At 38.9% G+C, this 20,893-nt stretch overlaps 1 protein-coding gene across 2 annotated transcripts in view; it reads left to right on the plus strand.

Annotated features, from left to right (window-relative positions):
- Positions 1 to 18,675, plus strand: part of Stam (signal transducing adaptor molecule) — a 50,127-nt gene extending 31,452 nt beyond the window's left edge. For both annotated transcript variants that reach the window (XM_069990444.1, XM_069990443.1), the window contains exons 9-14: positions 8,913 to 9,001; positions 11,332 to 11,419; positions 11,772 to 11,826; positions 12,346 to 12,496; positions 15,467 to 15,642; positions 17,410 to 18,675. In XM_069990444.1, coding sequence (XP_069846545.1) covers positions 8,913 to 9,001; positions 11,332 to 11,419; positions 11,772 to 11,826; positions 12,346 to 12,496; positions 15,467 to 15,642; positions 17,410 to 17,644 — 794 coding nt within the window. In that variant the 3' untranslated portion in view covers positions 17,645 to 18,675. The remainder of the gene's footprint in view (positions 1 to 8,912; positions 9,002 to 11,331; positions 11,420 to 11,771; positions 11,827 to 12,345; positions 12,497 to 15,466; positions 15,643 to 17,409) is intronic.
- The last annotated feature ends 2,218 nt before the right edge of the window (positions 18,676 to 20,893 follow it).

Consider the following 20,893-nt stretch of genomic DNA (forward strand, 5'->3'; position numbering starts at 1 on the left):
AGCATGTTCTTCATGTTGGAAATCCAAGTGTTCCTATTTTATGTAAAGGCACACAACACAAAATTCAGTGTTGGTTAAGACTTATTTTCAGAATAAAATCACAAGCCAGACCCCACTGGTTTGCTAAGAGAACAAGATGGATTGACAGTCAAATCCAGGCATTGCTATTTATTAGGTTTGCTCTTCTAGTTTCTCATTTGATCTTTCTAAAACACCTTTCTTAAAAAATGGGCTTATCATATAGATTTGTTTTGGAGAGTCATTGAGGAATAATATATTCCATCAACATTGAATAGTTTATTTTCCTTTTGTTCTGGTTTGCCATCTCTCTTTCACTTTGGATTCTTAGTATTTTTATGATTTCTGAATGATCTTACTGCTGGAAGGATGAAAAATACAAATTCTTTAGAAACCATATGTGCCTTTTAGTATTATTTGGAGAAGTTGCCATTTTAATAGTTCTATTTACTAAATTATATTTTTTCTTGCTTTTTGGATTTTGTCGTTGGGTTCTTTTTTCAAGATAGGCTCTTATTGTGTAGCAAGCATGACCCTTGAGGTTGAGGTTCTCCTACCTCCACTTAATTTATTTATTTATTTATGTATTTATGTATTTATTTATTTATTTGGGTCCGGTCGTGGGGCCTGAACTTTGGACCTGGGCGCTGTCCCTCAGCTCTTCAGCTCAAGGCTAGCGCTCTACCACTTGAGCCACAGCGCCACTTCTGGCTTTTTTTCTTTTTCCTTATTTGGTGCTGAGGAATTGAACCCAGGGCCTCATGCATGCAAGGCAAGAGCTCTACCACTGAGCCACCTTCCCAGCCCCGCTACCTCTACTTTCTGAAAGCTGGAATTAAAAGTGTATTATCGAGGAGGGGGGACCAAGATGGCGACGGGGCAGTAGGGAAACGCCACAGCTCTCTCCAACCAAAAAGAGAGTTCGAGTTCCAACGCTTAATCTCCCCAAGAGACCGACAACAACAAAAAGACGAACACTCAGAGAAAAACCAGAGGCGGAGAATAACAAAAAAAGAAAGAGAGGAAAAGAATTTCAAAACAGAGAAAAGCAAAGACCCCTCCCCCAACCTTTACTGGCTGCGCGGCAGTGCGCCAAGCCGCCAGCCAGCCGGCCCGGCGGGGGCTGGGGGAGCCCCAGAGAAACAGCAGAGACACAGGGGGCCACTTTCAGAACATCAGGTACTGGTTTGCAGAACAGCAGATCGCCAGGAACAGAGAAACCTACCAGCCGGGAGTCTCCACGAGGATCCCACCCCCACCCCTCACTCTCCACCCGAGCAGAGAGGCTCCATCCCACCAAAGCCGCTCGGCATCAGCAGAGTGACAAAAGGACCTGCAGCAGACCACCCGGCCCGCCTGATCGCGATCGCAACGATCCAGCACTCTCCACCCGAGCAGAGAGGTTCCATCCCGCCAAAGCCGCTCGGCGCAACAAAGGGTCCTGTCTGCAGACCACCCGCCCGCCCGATCACGATCACAACAACCCGGCGGGGTCACTTGGGCCCCAGAGGTACCGAGAAGAAGCTGCCTGAGCGTGGACACTCTTGACCCAACAGCTTCGACAGAGGCAGAGACAGAAAAGAATCACACAGAGCCACCACCGCCCAACCCAGCGCGGATTGCAACAACAACTGACGACCTACACCACACAGAAACAACCAGCTCCAGGGTGAGTACCCCACAGGGGAAGTGTATCCCTCAAGGGAGACCAGAGCTGGAGGGAATCCCCAGACCCTGACCTAGACTCCCTACCCCAGCACCCGGACCACAGGACCCACTAAAACTGGGAACTGTTTGAGAGCTCCACCAGCCCGTGGAGCACACTCAGCTGGCCAGGCTAGAGCAAGAGCACCCCTGGAAGGGAGCTTAAATGCCCAAGCCAGGAACAGCGCCCCTGGGTCAAGACTACCAACAGTAGAAGAAATTTGAACTGTGTCCCCCAGGCTGTATAACCTAGGTGGTATACACATCAGCACAGGCCTAACGAGTGCGCTCCAGGCTGCATAACCTAGGTGGTACACACATCAGCACAGGCCTAACAAGCGCGCTCCAGGCTGGGGCCGGAACCAGGCCCGGGGATCCGGCACCTGAACAACACAACCAACTCCTCCCAATTGAAGTAAAAAGCTGAGCATACGCCTCAACAGAGGGGAGAAAACCAGGAAACAACACTCCCCCGGGAAGCACGCCTGTGACAACAAAAGACCTGGAGGCCCAGGACAAGAGAAGCCCAAACCCCACCAAAACTCCACCCATATACCCTAGACTGGGAATTGGGCAACACAGGCTGCCAGCACCTGATAGTAAGCAGGAGCTCAGACTGTTAAGGCGGCTCAGCAATAGAGTGATAGTCTTGGATGTATGAGGCCCTGCATCTGATTCCTCAGCATCACAAAAGCAAAAAGGGTCAGAAGTGGTGCTGTGGCTCAAACGGTAGGGTGCCAGCCTTGAGCTGAAAAGCTGAGGGACAGCACCCAAACCTAGAGTTCAAGCCCACAACCAGCCCAAAACAAATAAACAAAAACACATCAGGAGCCCATAGCAGACTCCAGCATTTGGGAGAGTGCATCCAGAGCATCTGTTCTTCACAAGAGCACCCGTAGGAGCAAACACAAGCAGTCTAGGCTGCTCAACCCCTCCAAAGGCGGGAACTGCCAGCAATCTACAGCAGAGAGCTGAGAATCCTAAGTAAGTCAGAATAGCAGCTGGAAATAGGCTCCCAACAGAACCCAGATCAGGCACAGACTCTCTCTACCAATACAGAATCAGCAACCAAGCAAAGACAGACACACCAAAACAAAATTGAAGAGCAGTCTCCTGAACCTCCATGCGAAAATCACAGAGAAAAATCACAAGGTTTACTACCACCCAGGACAGCAAGCTCACCTCAAAAGCCAGCAGCCACACAGGGGAGAGCCCCAGTGGGAGCAAAGCAGGAATGGAAGACAAAGGCTACTTCCAAGGGTTGCTGGAGGCAATGACTCAAGAAATAAAGCGAGAAATTGATCAGAAATTGAAAGAGCACAAGGATGAACTATCCAAAGAGATACAGGGTATCAAACAAGAGATGCATGCAAAAATAGAAGCTGCACAAACCTCAGTAAGAAGTGAGATAAACGCCAAATTAGAGGTAATGCATACCTCATTGAGAGGTGAGATCAGTACTCTGAGAACCAACATTGAATCCATAAAGGGATCCATTTCCTCCATGCAAACCACAATAGAAGCCACTGTCAACAGAGTGAATGAAATGGAAGGTCGAGTGTCAGATACAGAAGACAGAATACACCAACTGGACCAAAAAGTGACAGATATGGAAAAATTACTCAAATTAAACCAAAGGGATATTCAAGAGCAAGCAGATAATGCTAAAAAATTTAACCTTCGCATAATTGGAGTGGACGAAGGTGAGGAATTCCAGAGCAAGGGAATGCACCACCTATTTAACAATATAATCAATGAAAATTTTCCCCACCTCAAAAACGACCATCTTAACTACATCACAAAAGCTTATCGAACACCCAACAAGCAAGACCCCAGGAGAAACACTTCTAGACACATTATAGTAAAAATGATAGATCTGAATAATAAGGAAACAATCCTGCACGCAGCAAAAATGAAGAAGGAGCTATACTACAATGGGAAAAAAATAAGAATTACTGCAGATCTCTCCACACAAACAATGAATGCAAGAAAAGCCTGGGAAAGCACCATACGAGCCCTGAGAGCCAATAACTGCCAACCCAGACTGATCTACCCGGCAAAGCTAGCATTCACATTTGATGGAGAACTGAAAACTTTTAATAGCAAAGAAAAACTAAATGAATACATAAACATTAAGCCAGCATTACAAAGAATTCTAAGAGGGGGGACACAACCTGAAGAAAGCAGCCAGGAACTGGGGCCTGCCCCAAACAGGCGTTACTCAAAGTCTAACTGAGCAAGCACAGGAGGAAAGGAAAAAAGAAAAACTTAGGAAAACGGAATGGCAGGGACAACAATGCATCTCTCTATACTTTCTCTTAATATAAATGGGCTGAATTCGCCAATTAAAAGAAAACGAACTGAGGACTGGATAAGAAAACAAGACCCATCCATCTGTTGCCTTCAGGAGACCCACCTCTCAGCCAAACATACAAACAAACTCAGAGTGAAGGGGTGGAAAAGGATCTACCAATCAAACGCCCCCAGTAAGAAAGCAGGTGTAGCTATCCTGATATCTGACAAAATAAACTTTTCATTAAAATCAGTACAGAAAGACAAGGACGGACACTACATATTAATAAAGGGAACAATCCAAGAGGAGGATATAACCATCATCAACTTATATGCCCCAAATATTGGTGCACCCAGATATGTCAAACAAATGCTCTCAAACTTACAGAATAAAATAGATCCCAATACGATAATACTAGGAGACTTTAACACACCACTCTCACCAAAGGACAGGTCTACCAACCAGAGGATTGGCAAAGAAGCTACCGAATTAAGAGAGGCCATACTGCAAGCGGAATTAACTGACATCTACCGAGTATTTCACCCTAAAACAACACAGTACACATTCTTCTCAGCAGCTCACGGAACTTTCTCCAAAATAGACCATATCATAGTTCATGCAAGGAACTTAAGCAAATACAAAGGGATCGACATAATCCCCTGTATCCTATCTGACCACAGTGGAATCAAGCTAGCTCTCAATAACAAAGCATACCGCAGAAATTTCTCCAATACATGGAAATTGAACAGCACACTCCTTAACAATGCCTGGATAACAGAAGAGATCAGAGAAGAAATAAAGCATTTCCTACAACTCAATGAAAATGAAAACACCTCACAAAGAAACTTGTGGGACACAGCAAAAGCAGGCCTGAGGGGCAAATTTATTGCCCTCAGTGCCCACATCAAGAGAATGGAGACAGACCAAGTAAATAATCTCATGTTGCAATTAAAACAGCTAGAAAAACAGGAAAAAATGGGACCTAAAGCTACTAGAAGAAGCCAGATAACCAAATTAAAAGCAGAGATTAACCAATTAGAAAATCAGAAAACCATAACCAAAATAAACCAAACAAAAAGTTGGTTCTTTGAAAAAATAAACAAAATTGATGGCCCATTGGCTAGATTAATTAAAAAAAGAAGAGAGGAAACCCATATTAATAGGATTAGGGATGCCACGGGAAACATCACCACACATACCCAAGATATCCACACAATTCTAACAGACTACTTTCAAAAGCTATACTCTCTAAAGGAAGAAAATCGGGCAGAAATGGATGCATTTTTAGAGAAATACAAGTTGCCCAAACTGAGCAAAGAAGAAGTTAACCAATTAAATAAGCCAATATCCTATAATGAGATACAGGAAGCTATCAAAAGTCTTCCAACAAAAAAAAGCCCAGGACCAGATGGATTCACAGCAGAATTCTATAAGACCTTCAAACAAGAACTAATACCCATACTCCTCAAGCTCTTCAGAGAAACAGAGAAGGAAGGAGCTATCCCAAACTCATTCTACGAAGCCAATATCACACTCATCCCCAAACCAGGCAAAGACCCAACCAAAAAGGAGAATTACAGGCCAATCTCCTTGATGAACACAGATGCAAAGATCCTTAACAAGATTCTAGCTAACAGAATCCAGAAACACATAAAAAAAATAATTCACTATGACCAGGTAGGCTTCATCCCAGAGACACAGGGATGGTTTAACATACGTAAGTCAATAAATGTAATCCAACATATCAACAGAGCCAAGGTCAAGAATCACATGATTATCGCTACAGATGCAGAAAAGGCCTTTGACAAAATTCAACATTCATTCATGCTAAAAGCTCTGGAGAAAATAGGAATAGAAGGAACATTTCTAAAAACAATAAAAGCCATTTATGACAGACCAATAGCCAATATTATACTTAATGGGGAAAAGCTACAACCAATTCTCCTAAAATCAGGAACAAGGCAAGGATGCCCACTGTCTCCACTCCTCTTCAATATAGTCCTAGAACCCTTAGCCAGGGCAATAAGGCAAGAAAAAGACATTAAAGGGATCCGCATAGGAAAAGAAGAAGTTAAACTATCCCTTTTTGCAGACGACATGATACTATACCTCCAAGATCCCAAAAACTCCATCCCCAAACTCTTAGAAATCATAAATCACTTTGGCAAAATAGCAGGATACAAAATAAACCCACAAAAATCAGTTGCCTTCCTATACACTGATAATGTACAGGAAGAGAGGGAAATAAAGGGAGCAACCCCATTCACAATAACCTCCCGAAAAATAAAATATTTAGGAATTAACCTAACCAAAGATGTAAAAGAACTATTTAATGAGAACTATAAAAAGTTAAAGAAAGAAATTGCAGAAGACACTAGGAAATGGAAAGACCTCCCATGCTCCTGGATAGGCCGACTTAATATAGTAAAGATGGTAATACTTCCAAAACTAATATACAAATTCAACGCAATTCCTATTAAAATCCCAATGACGTACATCTCTGAAATACAGAAAACAGTCCAAAAATTCATATGGAACAACAAAAGACCTAGAATAGCCAAAACAATTCTAGGGGATAAAGACAATATGGGAGGGCTATCCATGCCGAACTTCAAACTCTACTACAGAGCTATAATAACAAAGACAGCATGGTACTGGCACAAAAACAGACCTGAAGACCAATGGAACAGAATAGAAGATCCAGAAATAAATCCACAGGCCTACAGCCAGCTGATATTCGACAAAGGAGCCAAAGACATACAATGGAAGAAACACAGCCTCTTCAACCGCTGGTGCTGGGAAAACTGGGTAGCCACATGCAGAAAACTAAAAGTGGACCCCAGCCTATCACCATGCACCAACATCAACTCAAAATGGATTAAAGACCTTAACATTAAACCTGAATCTCTGAAACTACTGCAGGACAGAGTAGGAGAGACACTTGAACTAATAGGCACAGGAAGGAACTTCCTGAACAGAGTCCCAGGGTCACAACAAATTGGAGAGAGACTCGACAAATGGGACTACCTTAAAATAAAAAGCTTCTGCACAGATAAAGCTATTGCAACCAAGCTAGAAAGACAACCAACTAATTGGGAAAAAATATTTACCAGCAATATATCAGACAAGGGGTTAACATCCTGTATATACAGGGAACTCAAGAAACTAATCCCTCCCAAACCCAACAAACCAATTACTAAATGGGCAAGGGAACTAAAGAGGGACTTCTCAAATGAAGAAATAAAAATGGCAAAGAAACACATGAGGAAATGTTCATCATCCCTGGTGGTGAAGGAAATGCAAATAAAGACAACCCTGAGATACCACCTTACCCCAGTCAGAATGTCCCACATCCACAAATCAGCCAACGACAAATGCTAGAGGGGATGTGGAGAACGAGGAACGCTATTACACTGCTGGTGGGAATGTACACTCATACAACCACTTTGGAAAGCAGTCTGGAGGGTCCTTAGAAAGCTAAAGATTGACCTCCCTTACGACCCAGTCATACCACTTCTAGGCATCTACCCTGAACAACAGGAACCAATATACAAAGACACATGTACCTCCATGTTTATTGCAGCACTGTTCGCAATAGCTAGGATATGGAAACAACCTAGATGCCCCACCACAGATGAATGGATCCAAAAATTGTGGTATCTATACACAATGGAATATTATGCAGCCATTAGAAATGACAAAATAATGGCATTTGCAGGGAAATGGATGGAGCTAGAAGGAATCATGTTGAGCGAGGTAAGCCAAGAACGAAGAGACAAACAGTACATGGTCTCCCTGATAAGTGGATGCTAAATCCAAAATGTTAGGTGATATGACAAAACTAACAGGACTTAAGAAACAAAGAACTCCCACTCATCTGGTTGAACCACTACTAAATATCCCCATGCTGCTGATCACATATATGGTATATAACATATGAGCACCGTTATATATTACAGACTGTGATAGACAATTTGCTCCAGGAAAGTTAGAATGAACTTGTGACTTTAAATGAGCAACATTATTCCACAATACTGTGAATTTCCGGAAATTAAGTAATCACTTAATCACGATCAAAAAAAAAAAAAAAAAAAAAACCTTGGGGAAGGGAGGGAGGGAGGGGATGGTAGGGGGAAAACAATGGAGGGGGTAACAATGTTCAAGAGGAAGTGGAAGTGTACTCATTACCTCACTCATGTAACTGTAACCCTCTGTATAGTATCTCTACAATAAAAAAATTAAAAAAAAAAAGTGTATTATCATACCTAACAGTGTTAAAGATTGCTTTTGGTGAGCATAAAAAAGTGCTCTGTCCAATGACAACTTTTTCTTATATAGATGAATGTAACTAGAAAACACAGGCTTAAATTGCTGGTAAATTAAGATCTCTGCCAAGGCCATATACAAAGTTCTTCACTGACCTGGATGTTGTTACGTTGGCAGAGTGCTGGAGCACATATAGCTGACTTTCAAACTTAGTATGTTGAAGAAGAGTGTTTTTGTTTTTTTTTTTTCTTCAAGTGAGACTTTTCTTTTAGGAAGATTGTTAATTTAGAAAGAGGATTTATTTAAAGTTGCAGAATTCATTTATGCTATTGTTAAATTTCACTTTTTCTAGCAATTTACTGAGCTCTTTAGAGGGTGATTTATATTTGTTTTTGAAACATAACTACTTTAATGAAGTTTCTTATAGAAAGCATGAAGTCTTTATAAGAGAGAATTAAGAAATCTTTATGGAATTTCATAATGTTCTGCTGTTGTTTCTCAAATCTGCATTCCAGTCATTTCTTAAATTGAGTCTTAGCTTGATGGGAAGAAGAGATCAATTCTTAATTTTACCTTATTACTTAAAACTTTAAATACATTCAGGATATATTATTTTAAATGTATTTTACAGTTAAAACAGAGAAGAAGACAGTACAATTTAGTGATGAAGTTCAGATAGAGACAATAGAACCAGAGCCAGAGCCAGCCTTTATTGATGAAGTAAGTAATTTTCTTGGTAATGTATTTTGTACTTTGTACTAAAGTTGGAATGCTTGTTTTCTTTTTAAAATAGTTGATGGCAAGTATACTTCATATTTTCTTACTGTAAAAAGTCAATATAGACAAAGCAGAGATAATTGTTGAAACTTTTTCTCTTAATTGTGCTTTTGCCCTATGAAGACCTCATTATTTTAAATTCTCATTTAGGGGACTGAGCATGCTCCAATAAGATGGAGTCATTAGGATTTTTCTGTTCAGGTTGGAGTTCAACCATGATCCTCCCTGTCTCAGACTATTAAGTAGCTAGTCTTACAAGCATGAGCCTTCAGCACATGGCAATTTTATACATTATTTTAATTGTAAGGAAACTTAACAGAGTTAGACTTGAAAGTGTATTATCTAAGGGTAAAAAATTTTGGAAGTACAGTGAGATCAAGAAGAGAGAGGAATAATTTGAAATTCTGGGCAGACTTTGTTTTTGTTTTTGATTTGGGGCTGGAGATATAACCCAGGGCGAAGCAAGTGCTCTACCAAACTTCATCTCTGGCCTATGTTTTACAAAATGGTAATGTTGATTACAAATTGCTTTGGTATTTGAAATCCTCTGAATATATTTAAAAGAATGAAGTTTTTGTTTTACATTGTCAATACATAATGTCCTAGAAAATTATATATCCTCTGTAACATTTTAAACAGGAAAAATCATCTTTGAGATATGTAAAAGAATCTATAAGTTTTGACATTATTTTGGAAAGACAGAAGCAGACAATTTGCAAAGTGCTCTTCGAGAAAAACATTGTAGAAGACTGTTTAGAGCCAAGGAATCAGCTAAGTCAAGAAAAAGCTGTATTTGGTGAAATTGCATTACAGAGAGTCTGAATATAGTCAGACTAGTGGTCTGTATAGAAACCCCATTTCTTTGATAGTAAGTCATATTAACCAGTGTGTAGTACTTTTAAACAAGAAAAAAAAGATTTACATGTTAATTGACTCACTTTACCTTTCTGGGATACAGGGCTGTAGCCTGATATGTGCTATCTTTATTTTAGACTTCTTTTTCCTCTTGATTTTTTGGTTTATTTTCTCATATTTTTGAGGTTTGGACCTAGTATAGGGTAGGCAACATACTACCACTGAGTTACATCTCCAGCTTCTTTTTTAGACTTTAATCTTAAAAGGAAAACTGTGACTCTTTTACATTGAAAAATAGTATTCATATCAAAGTATATAATTTATTTGACTTGAGAAGAGTTTTTAATACATTGGATCACCTTCACTCTGAAGATTAGTTCATTACAACTGTGTTCCTTTCTTCCTTTTTTTTTTTTTGTCAATCATGGGGCTTGAACTCTGTGCCTGGGCTCTGTCCCTCAGCTCTTCAGCTCAAGGCGAGTGCTCTACCACTTGAGCCACAACACCACTTCTGGTTTTCAGGTGGTTTATTGGAGATAGGAATCTCACGGACTTTCCTGCCTGGGCTGGCTTTGAACCTCAATCCGCAGATTTCAGCTTCCTGAGTAGCTAGGATTACAGGCATGAGCCACCAGCACCCGGCTTAACTGTGTTCCTTTCTAGAACAGAGTTTTTATTTTAAATAACTGCTTTAGGGTTAGTGGTCTTTAAATTACTTGGCCCTGTGTACTTGTGAATAGTAGTAGTATAACTTCATAAGAACTGTTCATGGAATAAGGTTTGTAATAAACTGTTTTTTTTGGTAGATTAGAAATACCTATGTACTTACATAATATATATAGATGTTTTTGTGTAATGATGATTTATTTGTTCCATTGGTTCATAACAGCAGCATGTTTCAAAATAGAGGTGTGCCATTGGCTTAAGATACTGTCCAGTCTTTCCTTCACAGGAGAATGGAAACTACAGTTTCCTCTTTATGACAAACTAGAACACTGGTAGAAAGAAGATGGAGTAAATCTTTAGAGCTCCATTTACGAGAGTAGAAGCTGTAATGGATCTGAGTTTGGCCTTACTGAATCAGCTGCTGTATTCATTGTGGACAAGAAATAATGACTGAGTTGTTAGTCATAGCAAGCCATCTTGAGAAGGACATCACCCCTGTCACATGGCTAAGTTAACAGCTGCTCCAAAGTGAAAGCTCATGTTTTAACATGGTAGTCCTATTTCTTCTAATTTGAGAGAAGATCTGTTAGCAGTTTTAAAATATGTAAGAATACAAACAGTGCTGACACAGAAAGAAAATTACTGCCCATAACTGAATTACAAGTCTTTAATTCATTATCTAGGCTGGGAGGTGAGAACAAAGTATTTCACAGATTGGTTGCATTTTTTCACTATTAATTAAATTCCTGTAGGATAAGATGGACCAGCTGCTACAGATGTTGCAGAGTACAGACCCCAGTGATAATCAGCCAGACCTCCCAGAGCTCCTTCATCTGGAAGGTGAGTCTGGTTTTCTGTTTGCCTTGGAAACAAAGAATAATTAGAGGTAGAGGTAATATCTAGTGTTCTGTATTTCAGAGTGGTTTTGGACAAGTGATCTTTAAAATGTATTGTTTCTTCTTAGACATACCATTTAAACCTTAAGTAGGGTTTGTACGCATTTAACATCATAGAGTCTTTTAATTAAGCTGTCACCATCATACTTTTAAGAAAACCAATGTTGGTTTATGGTATGTGAAATTACCATAATTTTTATTATTCCAAATTAAACTTTTATTCCTCTATGAATATTCAAAAGTTCACTTTCTTTTGTTGTGTTTTTTCCTTGTTTCTTCAAATACTGTCATCTTAGCAATGTGTCATCAGATGGGACCACTCATTGATGAGAAGCTGGAAGATATTGATAGGTAAGAGAATCCTGGACTGTATTTGCATTGTACATCTTTGCTGAGACTGTCTCTGTAAGTTGCAGGGTGGGCTTTGTCTGCCTTTTCACAAAGATAAAGGAACCATTCCTTAGTCACTTGTTTTCAACTTGATATAAAAATTGGACTTACTTATCCTTATGTAAAAGTGAAGATGTAATTGATCTTCCCTGTCTTACTAATCTTTTTAAAAATAAGAGTTGGCTAGTATAATAATGCTTCCTAAAGTGGTGTTGCCAGAGCCCACAGGTAAGCCATCTGTTAATAACAGCAAGCCTAGATACTTTAAGGTTTAGACAAGTAGAATAAACCAGAACTTCCTCGGCATAGTACCTAACCTTAAGTAATTCTGATTGCTTTAAGACCAGAACCCAAGATTTTTTGTCACAAGATAAATTCTTAATTATGTCTGCTGGTATTCTCACTATTTTGATGTATTCTTACTTAAAACGTATTATTTAAGCAACAAATTATGTTTCAACTTATTGCATAATTTTTCAGAAAACATTCAGAACTCTCAGAACTTAATGTTAAAGTGATGGAGGCACTCTCATTATATACGAAGTTAATGAACGAAGATCCAATGTATTCCATGTATGCGAAACTGCAGAATCAGCAGTATTATATGCAGCCAGGTGTTTCTAGTTCTCAGGTATGCCATAAGCTCAAGTCTGTGTTTTAAAATTTTCTTAATACATTTGAGATTATTTGTAATCTAGTGTTGCAAAATATGAAACTTTCTTTCCTTTTTGTGTGTATGTTGGTCCTAGAGCTTGAACTCAGATCCTGGGCACTGTTCCTGCTTAAGCCTAGAGCTCTACCATTTGAGTCATAGCTTCACTTCCGTTTTTTTGTTGGCTAATTGGAGATATGAGTCTCAACAGACTTTTCTGCCTGGGCTGGCTTCAAATCTCAATCATCAGATCTCAGTCTCCTGAGTACCAAGGATTATACTTCAGAGCTGCTAGCACTCAGCTATAATGCTTTAAAGCAAGCTTTTTTTTTTTTTTTTTTTTTTTTTGAGATAATGTCTCATTACTTTGCTCAAACTGGCCTTGAACTTGTGACCCTCCTGTCTCAGTCTCCAGAATGCTGCATTTATACATGTACTTCCACCATACCTGGCTAAAATATAAACCTTTCTAATTGTAATGACTAAAATGAAAATAAAGCTTAGTAGAAATTTTCTTTTATTCAAGAAATATGTTCTAACATAGTAAATGTACTAACGGTTTTTTATTGCTTTAGTGCAAGGACAGGCAGCAGAATTCCCTATCAAGGTTCTTCCCTTTCCTTATGGTGATAGGTGATACTTGGGCCTTGTACTACCCTTGTTTTATTGAATCAGAATCTCTCCAGTTGAGGCTTTTGTTTTACATATTTTAAAGCTTGATATTTAATTATCTGAGTAGTAACTTCAGTGTCATTTATGTTGAATTTCTTGTTAGTACTAAATTCTTCTGAGTATAGTTTTTGTCTTACAGGGACTGATTATATATGAAATGTTTTTAACACACAAAATAGTGTGAGAGGAAACATAGATTGGTGGATGTGTTTATTATGTGGATTATGGTGATGTTTCAAGGGTATATTTATCTCCAGATCATTAAGTTGGATTCACTAAATATGTACAGCTTTTGGTATATCTGTCATATCTTAATAAAATATTTGGTAGAAAGTGTCCAAATTAAAACATACCATTTCAATGATTGGAAAACTGTTTTAAACATCTAACAAATATCTACTTATCCTGAAAAAGAAAGTTTAAATGCAGTGGGGAAAACTGTTGCAAAGCTATTATTAAAACCAACAAAGCAAAGATTTCTTTGAGTTTTTTTTTTTGTTTGTTTGTTTTGTTTTTTGGTTGGTCGTAGAGCTTGAACTCTGGGCCTGGCCACTGTCCCTGAGGTCTACCACTTGAGCCACAGCATCACTTCCGGTTTTCTGTGGTTTATTGGAGATAAGAGTCTCATGGACTTTCCTGCCCAGGCTGGCTTTGAACCATGATCCTCAGATTTCAGCCTCCTGAATAGCTAGGATTACAGGTGAGCCATTGGCTCACCCAGCTTTATGAAATTTTTAATAGCTGCCTTAATGGATATCCCCTCCTCCCTTTCACATTAGTATGCATTCATTCCTTGAAGATGTGGTTCAGTAGTAGAGCAGTTGCCTAGCCTTTGGTTCAATTCTTAGCACCATGAAAACAAAACATTAGAGTGTTTATATTATAATACAAAGTACTTTTTTCTCTCTTGACTTCAAACAACTGTTTAAGAGGCCCTTTTCCTATGTCCTGGGTATAACAAGAGCAATTAACCAGATACTGTTCTGTTCATAGAATGTTCACAGTGTTTGCTCAGATTAATTTTTTACATGGCCTCTTTCACCTGAAATGAGTGGCCAGCACTTACTAGATGAGCAGCAAGGCCTGAGAATTCACATGAGGCTAGGTGACATCTGTCAGGAGTCTTCACAGCATTTTGAGTCAAACGAGCAAGTAATATTTGCATTCAGTTTACAATGAACAGTGAACTATAGTCATTAAGGCAGGCAGGCAGGCATAGCTATATTTATAATGAAGACTTTTTGGATTCTGAGAGCTAATATCATTCATGTGGCTTAACTGAAATTCATGATTGTGGCCCTCATCTCTTGGTCACATGTTACCATAGTCTTACCACATAGGCAATAGCTCTCATTTCAAACATTTAAAATACATGCTATCGAAAATAAAAACATGCTGAATGAAGACTTTGGGTGTTTAATACCTTAGTCTCTTTTTTCAAAAATTACAACTTTTAGAAATAGAAATCAGATCTAGGCTGCTGCCGATTCTTGAGAAACTTCTATGGAACACAGCAACTCTTAATTTCTTCGTCATCCAGCTGCATTCTACCTCTGCAAAATTGAGCTGTTTTGACAGATCATGTGGCTCACAAAGCCTAAAGTATTCACTTTGTGGCCCTTTAACAGGAAAGTTTGTTGGCCCCTGCTTGAGAAAATTAGTTTACTTTACATTCATTAAATTGCAATTTAGAAAATGTGAATTATAAATTCAGTCATGACTATAAATCAGTGAACACAAATACATTTCCCTAAATGTCACTTTAAAATAAATCAGTGTGGGGGCTGGGAAGGTGGCTCAGTGGTAGGGCCCTTGCCTTGCATGCCTGAGGCCCTGGGTTCGATTCCTCAGCACCACATAAGCAAAAAGAAAAAAGCTGGAAGTGGTGCTGTGGCTCAAGTGGTAGAGTGCTAGCCGTGAGCTGAAGAGCTGAGGGACAGTGCCCAGGCCCAGAGTTCAGGCCCCGTGACCGGACCCCCCCCCAAAAAAAAAAAAAAATCAGTGTAAAAAACATTAAATAAATTTAAAAGATGATACTAGCATGAAGTTTCAAGGTAAAATTTTTATGCTTCTGTGGGCAAGATAAGCATACACTAGCCAATGTTTTAGTTCAGAAACAGTCTACTGGAAGTATTTTACAAAATGCCTCTTGACAGATAACTTGTAAGGTTCCAAAGGAATAATTTGTATTCATGTTGTAAATGCCTCTGCAGAGAAAGCTTGAAATGCACACTGAAGTTTTATAGCTTGGGTGTGTTTCTGCATTAATGGTTACAGGTATATACAGGGACGCCTACCAGTGGTGCTTACCTGGTGGCAGGAAGTGCACAGATGAGCCATCTCCAGAGCTACAGTCTTCCCCCAGAGCAGCTGTCTTCTCTCAGCCAAGGAGCCGGTCCACCATCTGCAAGTCCTGCACTTCCTAGTCAACAGACCCAGGCTTCTTACCCCACGTAATTTGATTATCAATGCTTACTTATGGTTAATGGTGTAAACATTCTTAATTGCCTGCAATGCTCCATAAACAAAGATGTGGATAGGAAAAATTGATGATTGATCCACATACCACTGCCACCAGACACCATTGTGGCATTCACATAAGACCTCCTGTGGTAGTCCAGTGCTAGCCACAAGCCAGTTCTCTGAGCCACTGAACTGCATTTTAGTTATAGCTTTGTATGTTTACTATAGTGCAGCATGGTAGTTTATTACTAATACAAATACTAGCACAAATTTTAGGTTTATATCTTACTGTGCAGCACATTTGGAATGACAGTGGTGGTATATATAGCACAGTGTTAGGCACACACAGGACAGCCCACAAATATTATCTCTTGCTGTAATCATTCTCATAGTAGACCAAGTTTATTTTCTCAACTTCCAGTTCCATCACCCAGTTTACAGTTTCATCCTTTAATATTTTCTTTTACCTGTGCTATCCATTACCTCCCTACCACATCACCCAGTATGCAGTCATTTGCTTATCTCCTAAGTAAATTTTCCCCACTAATATTGTATCATATACTTTTTCAATTGGCCACAGCTGTTGTTTCTTAGTTTTCCATCTAACTGCTACTCTTCAGGTTCCCTTTTTTAGGGCTTCTTATTCTTTCTGACTTTAAGAAGTCTAGGGTTCCCTGAATAGACTTGTTTTTTCTCCTCAGTCCCTCCCTAGAATTTCATGTAGCCCATGTGCTTATGACTCCCAAATGTTTTTTTTCTACTCACAACCTCCCCACTTGACTGGAGGTGAATAGCTGACTGACTATGCATTATCTTCTGTATTTCTATTTGATAGGTCCCAAGAAATATTTGATTTCTACTCTTCTGTTTCTTTACACTCCTATCCATAATCTGTTTTTTCACTAAATAGCCACTTTGCCAGGTTGTTTTTTTGTCGGTCATGGGGTTTGAACTCTGGGCCTGGCGCTGTCCCTCAGCTCTTCAGCTTAAGGCTAGTGTTCTGCCACTTCCCGTTTTCTGGTGGTTAATTGGAAATAAGAATCTCACGGACTTTCTTCCCGGGGCTGGCTTTGAACTACGATCCTCAGATCTGAGCCTCCTGAGTAGCTAGGATACAGGTATGAGCCACGGGCGCCTGGCAGGTTTTTTTTTGTTTTTGTTTTTGTTTTTTAACCAGTTATAAAAAGCCAATTTTCCTTGTCTACTCTATCCATTGTCAGATTTTGGTGACACTTCAATATTTGTCGTCAATCTGACCCTTAAGTCCTGTCAGGCTCAGGATGTAGCTCTGTGCCCATTGTGCACAGTGCCTTGGATTTGATCCCCTTCACCAAAAAAGAACAAAATCTTCTTGTTCAGAACAGTATCTTTCCATCTTATTTACAGTTAAGCCAGAATCCTTACTGCTTTCAAGGCACTATATATTCTAAGCCCTAAGGGACTTCACCTACCACACTATGAACTAGCCATTCCCCAGATACATTTGGTCCTCCCTACCAGGCTGTTCTTCATAGCATTTATAACACATTGACATAAACTGCTTTATTGTTTTTCTCTTATTAGAATGTAATAGAGAAGTATTTTTCCTTGTCTTTTTTAGCATCCTGTGAGCCCAGTGAAGTGTTGGACACATTATAAATATTTAATAAAATTACCAAATGAATTTAAATGAATGAGTTCAATAAGTAGATTTCCTTATTTGTCTCAAAATGGCTCTATAATTGAATATTTACTTAATTATTTTTTTTCCTCCACAGCGCAATGGTCAGTTCTGTTCAAGGAAATGCATATACCAGCCAGGCTGCTATGTATAGTCCTCCTCCTGCTGCTGCCGCCGCTGCACCTGCTGATGTCACCATTTACCAGAATGCTGGAGCTAATATGTCCCAGGTGCCAAGTTACACACTCACAGCGCCGACCCTGCCTCCAGCAGGAGGCAGCCAGCAGCCAGCTCAGCCACAGCAGTCATATTCCCAGCAGGCTCTGCTATAGGACCTGGTGTTCTTCTTGGTGGCACAGCTGCTAAATGCCACTGACAATGTTAGGAGATCCATTAATACCCTAAGATTTGTTCATTGTCAACTTAAAGGAATCTATCTTGATGGACAAGGTCAAATACTCCAGAAGGTAGAACTCTTCAATTTGCACTGACTTCCTAGAGGTTCACCTGTCCCCTTCCCCAGAGGAATGAAACTACTTACAACATTTAATTCCTTTTGTAATACGAAGAATCAGAATCATTACAAGCTTATTGTCTTGTAAAATGACCTGGTCAACAAACTGTTGTGACAAAGGGTCTGTATATATTAATATGTAACTTCAGTAGTGGCCATTTGAATTGCAATGGTGATCATGTGAATATATTTAACACTGTGTTAAATTAATTTACATTGCTATTTTAATCATGAACAGTTACCACATTTCCTAATGTGTGTAAATTTAAGATAAGTACACTATTAAACTACAGAAGAGCAAAGTGTGTATAGTATATTTACGGGAAGGTGTTGCTGACCCCAGTTTCAGTTTTGCAGTATTGGTTGTGAGCTAACCTCGTGCGTTAATGTGTGTGTTTCTGTAACCTCTGTATACCAGGAGCTATCAGTATGCCAGCTTAGCTAAACTGTGGGTGCAGTTAGAGCAGATGAGAATGTGCCCTCTTCAACTGTTAAATTTCGGCATGATGTTTCAGCTATGTGGGACCACGAGACAAAATTAAATAGGATCACATTTTTATACCTAACTTCTAAAGAAATAATGTCATTTCGCTTTTTTCCTAGTTGGATAGTAAGTAGGTTTCTAGGCTGTTTCTGTGTTCATTGGTGGCAATGACACCAAAAACAGGCCGTAGATAGAAATGTTTGAACTGGAAAGAAAACACGAATTACACTACATTTTCAAAGTCTCTTGTAATTGTTTAGAACATAATCAGAATTTGATTCATCTGTCTTACCCCATTACTAGTCTTTTAAATGTCTTTAACACATTGTATTCTTTAATTCTTCATTAAAGTGGATATAAGTGGATGCTTCAAAGTAATTTATATTCCTGGCTTCGTTTAACAGTTTATTTATTGCTGTCTTTCAAGCTGGAGTTTTCTTCAGTTTCTTTCTCTATCTCATTTAAATTTCTAATGGAATTATTTTGTTTTTTTTTTAATTCAGGAATATATTTGAAGGAATACTTTTAATCCAGACAAGTGTTTTCCACTGACACTTTGATAGTAATTTTACTATTTCACTGGTGTAACTGCTACAATTTAACACTGTTAGTTAACTGAACATTTGTGTCAAATTCCATGTTTAATGAATTGATTTAACAAGTTCATTCTATCAGTGTCAGTTTGGTTTGTGTTTTCTAAGGCTGTTGTCATAAAGAAGCTTGTATGCATCTTTAGGTAGCTGACTCCATCTTAGGCAGATAATTATGGCTTATCTCCAGATTCAGATTGACAGCCTATCTTCAAGTCATGTCTCACTGTGCTGTTAGATTTTCCTTGGTTTAGAGTGTGCTGCCCTAAATAGTAGTTTTAAAATTTCACTTCGGGCTTTCTACCGTAAATATTTTTCCTAAGTTTTTTTTTGTTTTTTTTTTGTTTTGTTTTGTTTTGTTTTGGCACTGTCCCTGAGGCTTGAACTTAGTTCCTGGGCACTGGCCCTGAGCTTTTTGCTCAAGACTAGCTAGCTAGCACTCTACTACTTGAGCCACAGGTCAACTTTTGGTGGTTAATTAGAAAGAAGCGTCTCACAGGCTTTCCTTCCTGTGTTGGCCTCAAACACTGATCCTTAGATTTCAGCCTCCTAAGTAGTTAGGATTGTAGGTGTGAGCCACCAGCTCAATGGTAAGCATTATTGAAGTGATTATAATCTTTTTCATTCGAATTTGAATATGGTGTTTTAACTGATAGACTTTTCCCAAGTCATGTTTTATCTTGACTAGCTAGCACTCTACTACTTGAGCCACAGTTCTACTTTTTGTTGGTTAATTAGAAAGAAGCGTCTCACAGGCTTTCCTTCCTGGGTTGGCCTCAAACACTGATCCTTAGATTTCAGCCTCCTGAATAGTTAGGATTGTAGATGTGAGCCACCAGCTCAATGGTAAGCATTATTGAAGTGATTATAGTCTTTTTCATTCGAATTTGAATATGGTGTTTTAACTGATATACTTTCCCAAGTCATATTTTATCTTTTCTTGCCTTATTATAAATTTCTATTTACAGCTCTATCCTTTTCCCATTTTAATTTTGATATTCTTTGTGCTGTAAAATCACTTCAGTATTCAGTAATCAATTCAGTATTCAGTATACATTTTGCGCTATAAAAGTCAGACCAGTGGATGAGGGAATTTCCCCCCTCCCCATATATATATATATATATATATATATATATATATATATATATATATATATATATATATATATATATATATATATATACACACACACACACACACACATTTTTCATTACCTTTTAGATGATTAAGTTTATAAAGATTCAGATGGTGAGTACTTGAAACTGATAATATCTTTGTGCCTTTTGCTTACTAAGAATGAAAATTACAGGTAGGTAACTTTTAAATGGAAAGAATGGAGATATGAAGGGGCCAGTTAGACTCCCAGATAGTTTTTGTTTTGAAACCTGTGTGTATATGTGTACGTGTATAGTATTTTCAAGAAATCTTTTATTAATTAGCTTATTGTGAAAGAGTACAATTATTTATAAAAATTAGCTAACTATAATGTAAACTTATTTTCCAAGTTTATTTTTTTTTGTGACGTTTTAGATGTGTTACCATAAAAGTGATAACTAACTAGTAACAAAATTCAGTCCATTACTATGCAGCATAAATAGCCAATCGACTGTGGCTAATCGGATATGATTACATACCAGTAATACACACTTAATATTTCTGTGGTCCTTTTTCACTATTTCCTATCTCCTGCTCAATGGAGGACCTTCTTATGTGCCTAGAGATTCCCTTCCCCTTCCTATTAACTACTTAAGGAAATTTTTGTCTTTACCTCAGCTTTTATACTTCAAATGCTTGTAATAGATCAGTCCTGCTCATTTCTGGTAGATTTGGCTTTTATATGTGGCATATAACATTGAGCTTGAAAAATCTTTTTTTTTTTTTTTTTGGTGGTCATGGGGCTTGAACTCTAGGCCTGGGCGCTGTCCCCAAGCTCTTCAGCTCAAGGCTAGCACTCTACCACTTGAGCCACAGTGCCACTTCTGGCCTTTTCTG

This window comes from Dipodomys merriami, unplaced genomic scaffold (genome assembly GCF_024711535.1).
Source record: "Dipodomys merriami isolate MVZ:Mamm:240054 unplaced genomic scaffold, mDipMer1.0.p SCAF_4, whole genome shotgun sequence".
Taxonomy (NCBI): domain Eukaryota; kingdom Metazoa; phylum Chordata; class Mammalia; order Rodentia; family Heteromyidae; genus Dipodomys; species Dipodomys merriami.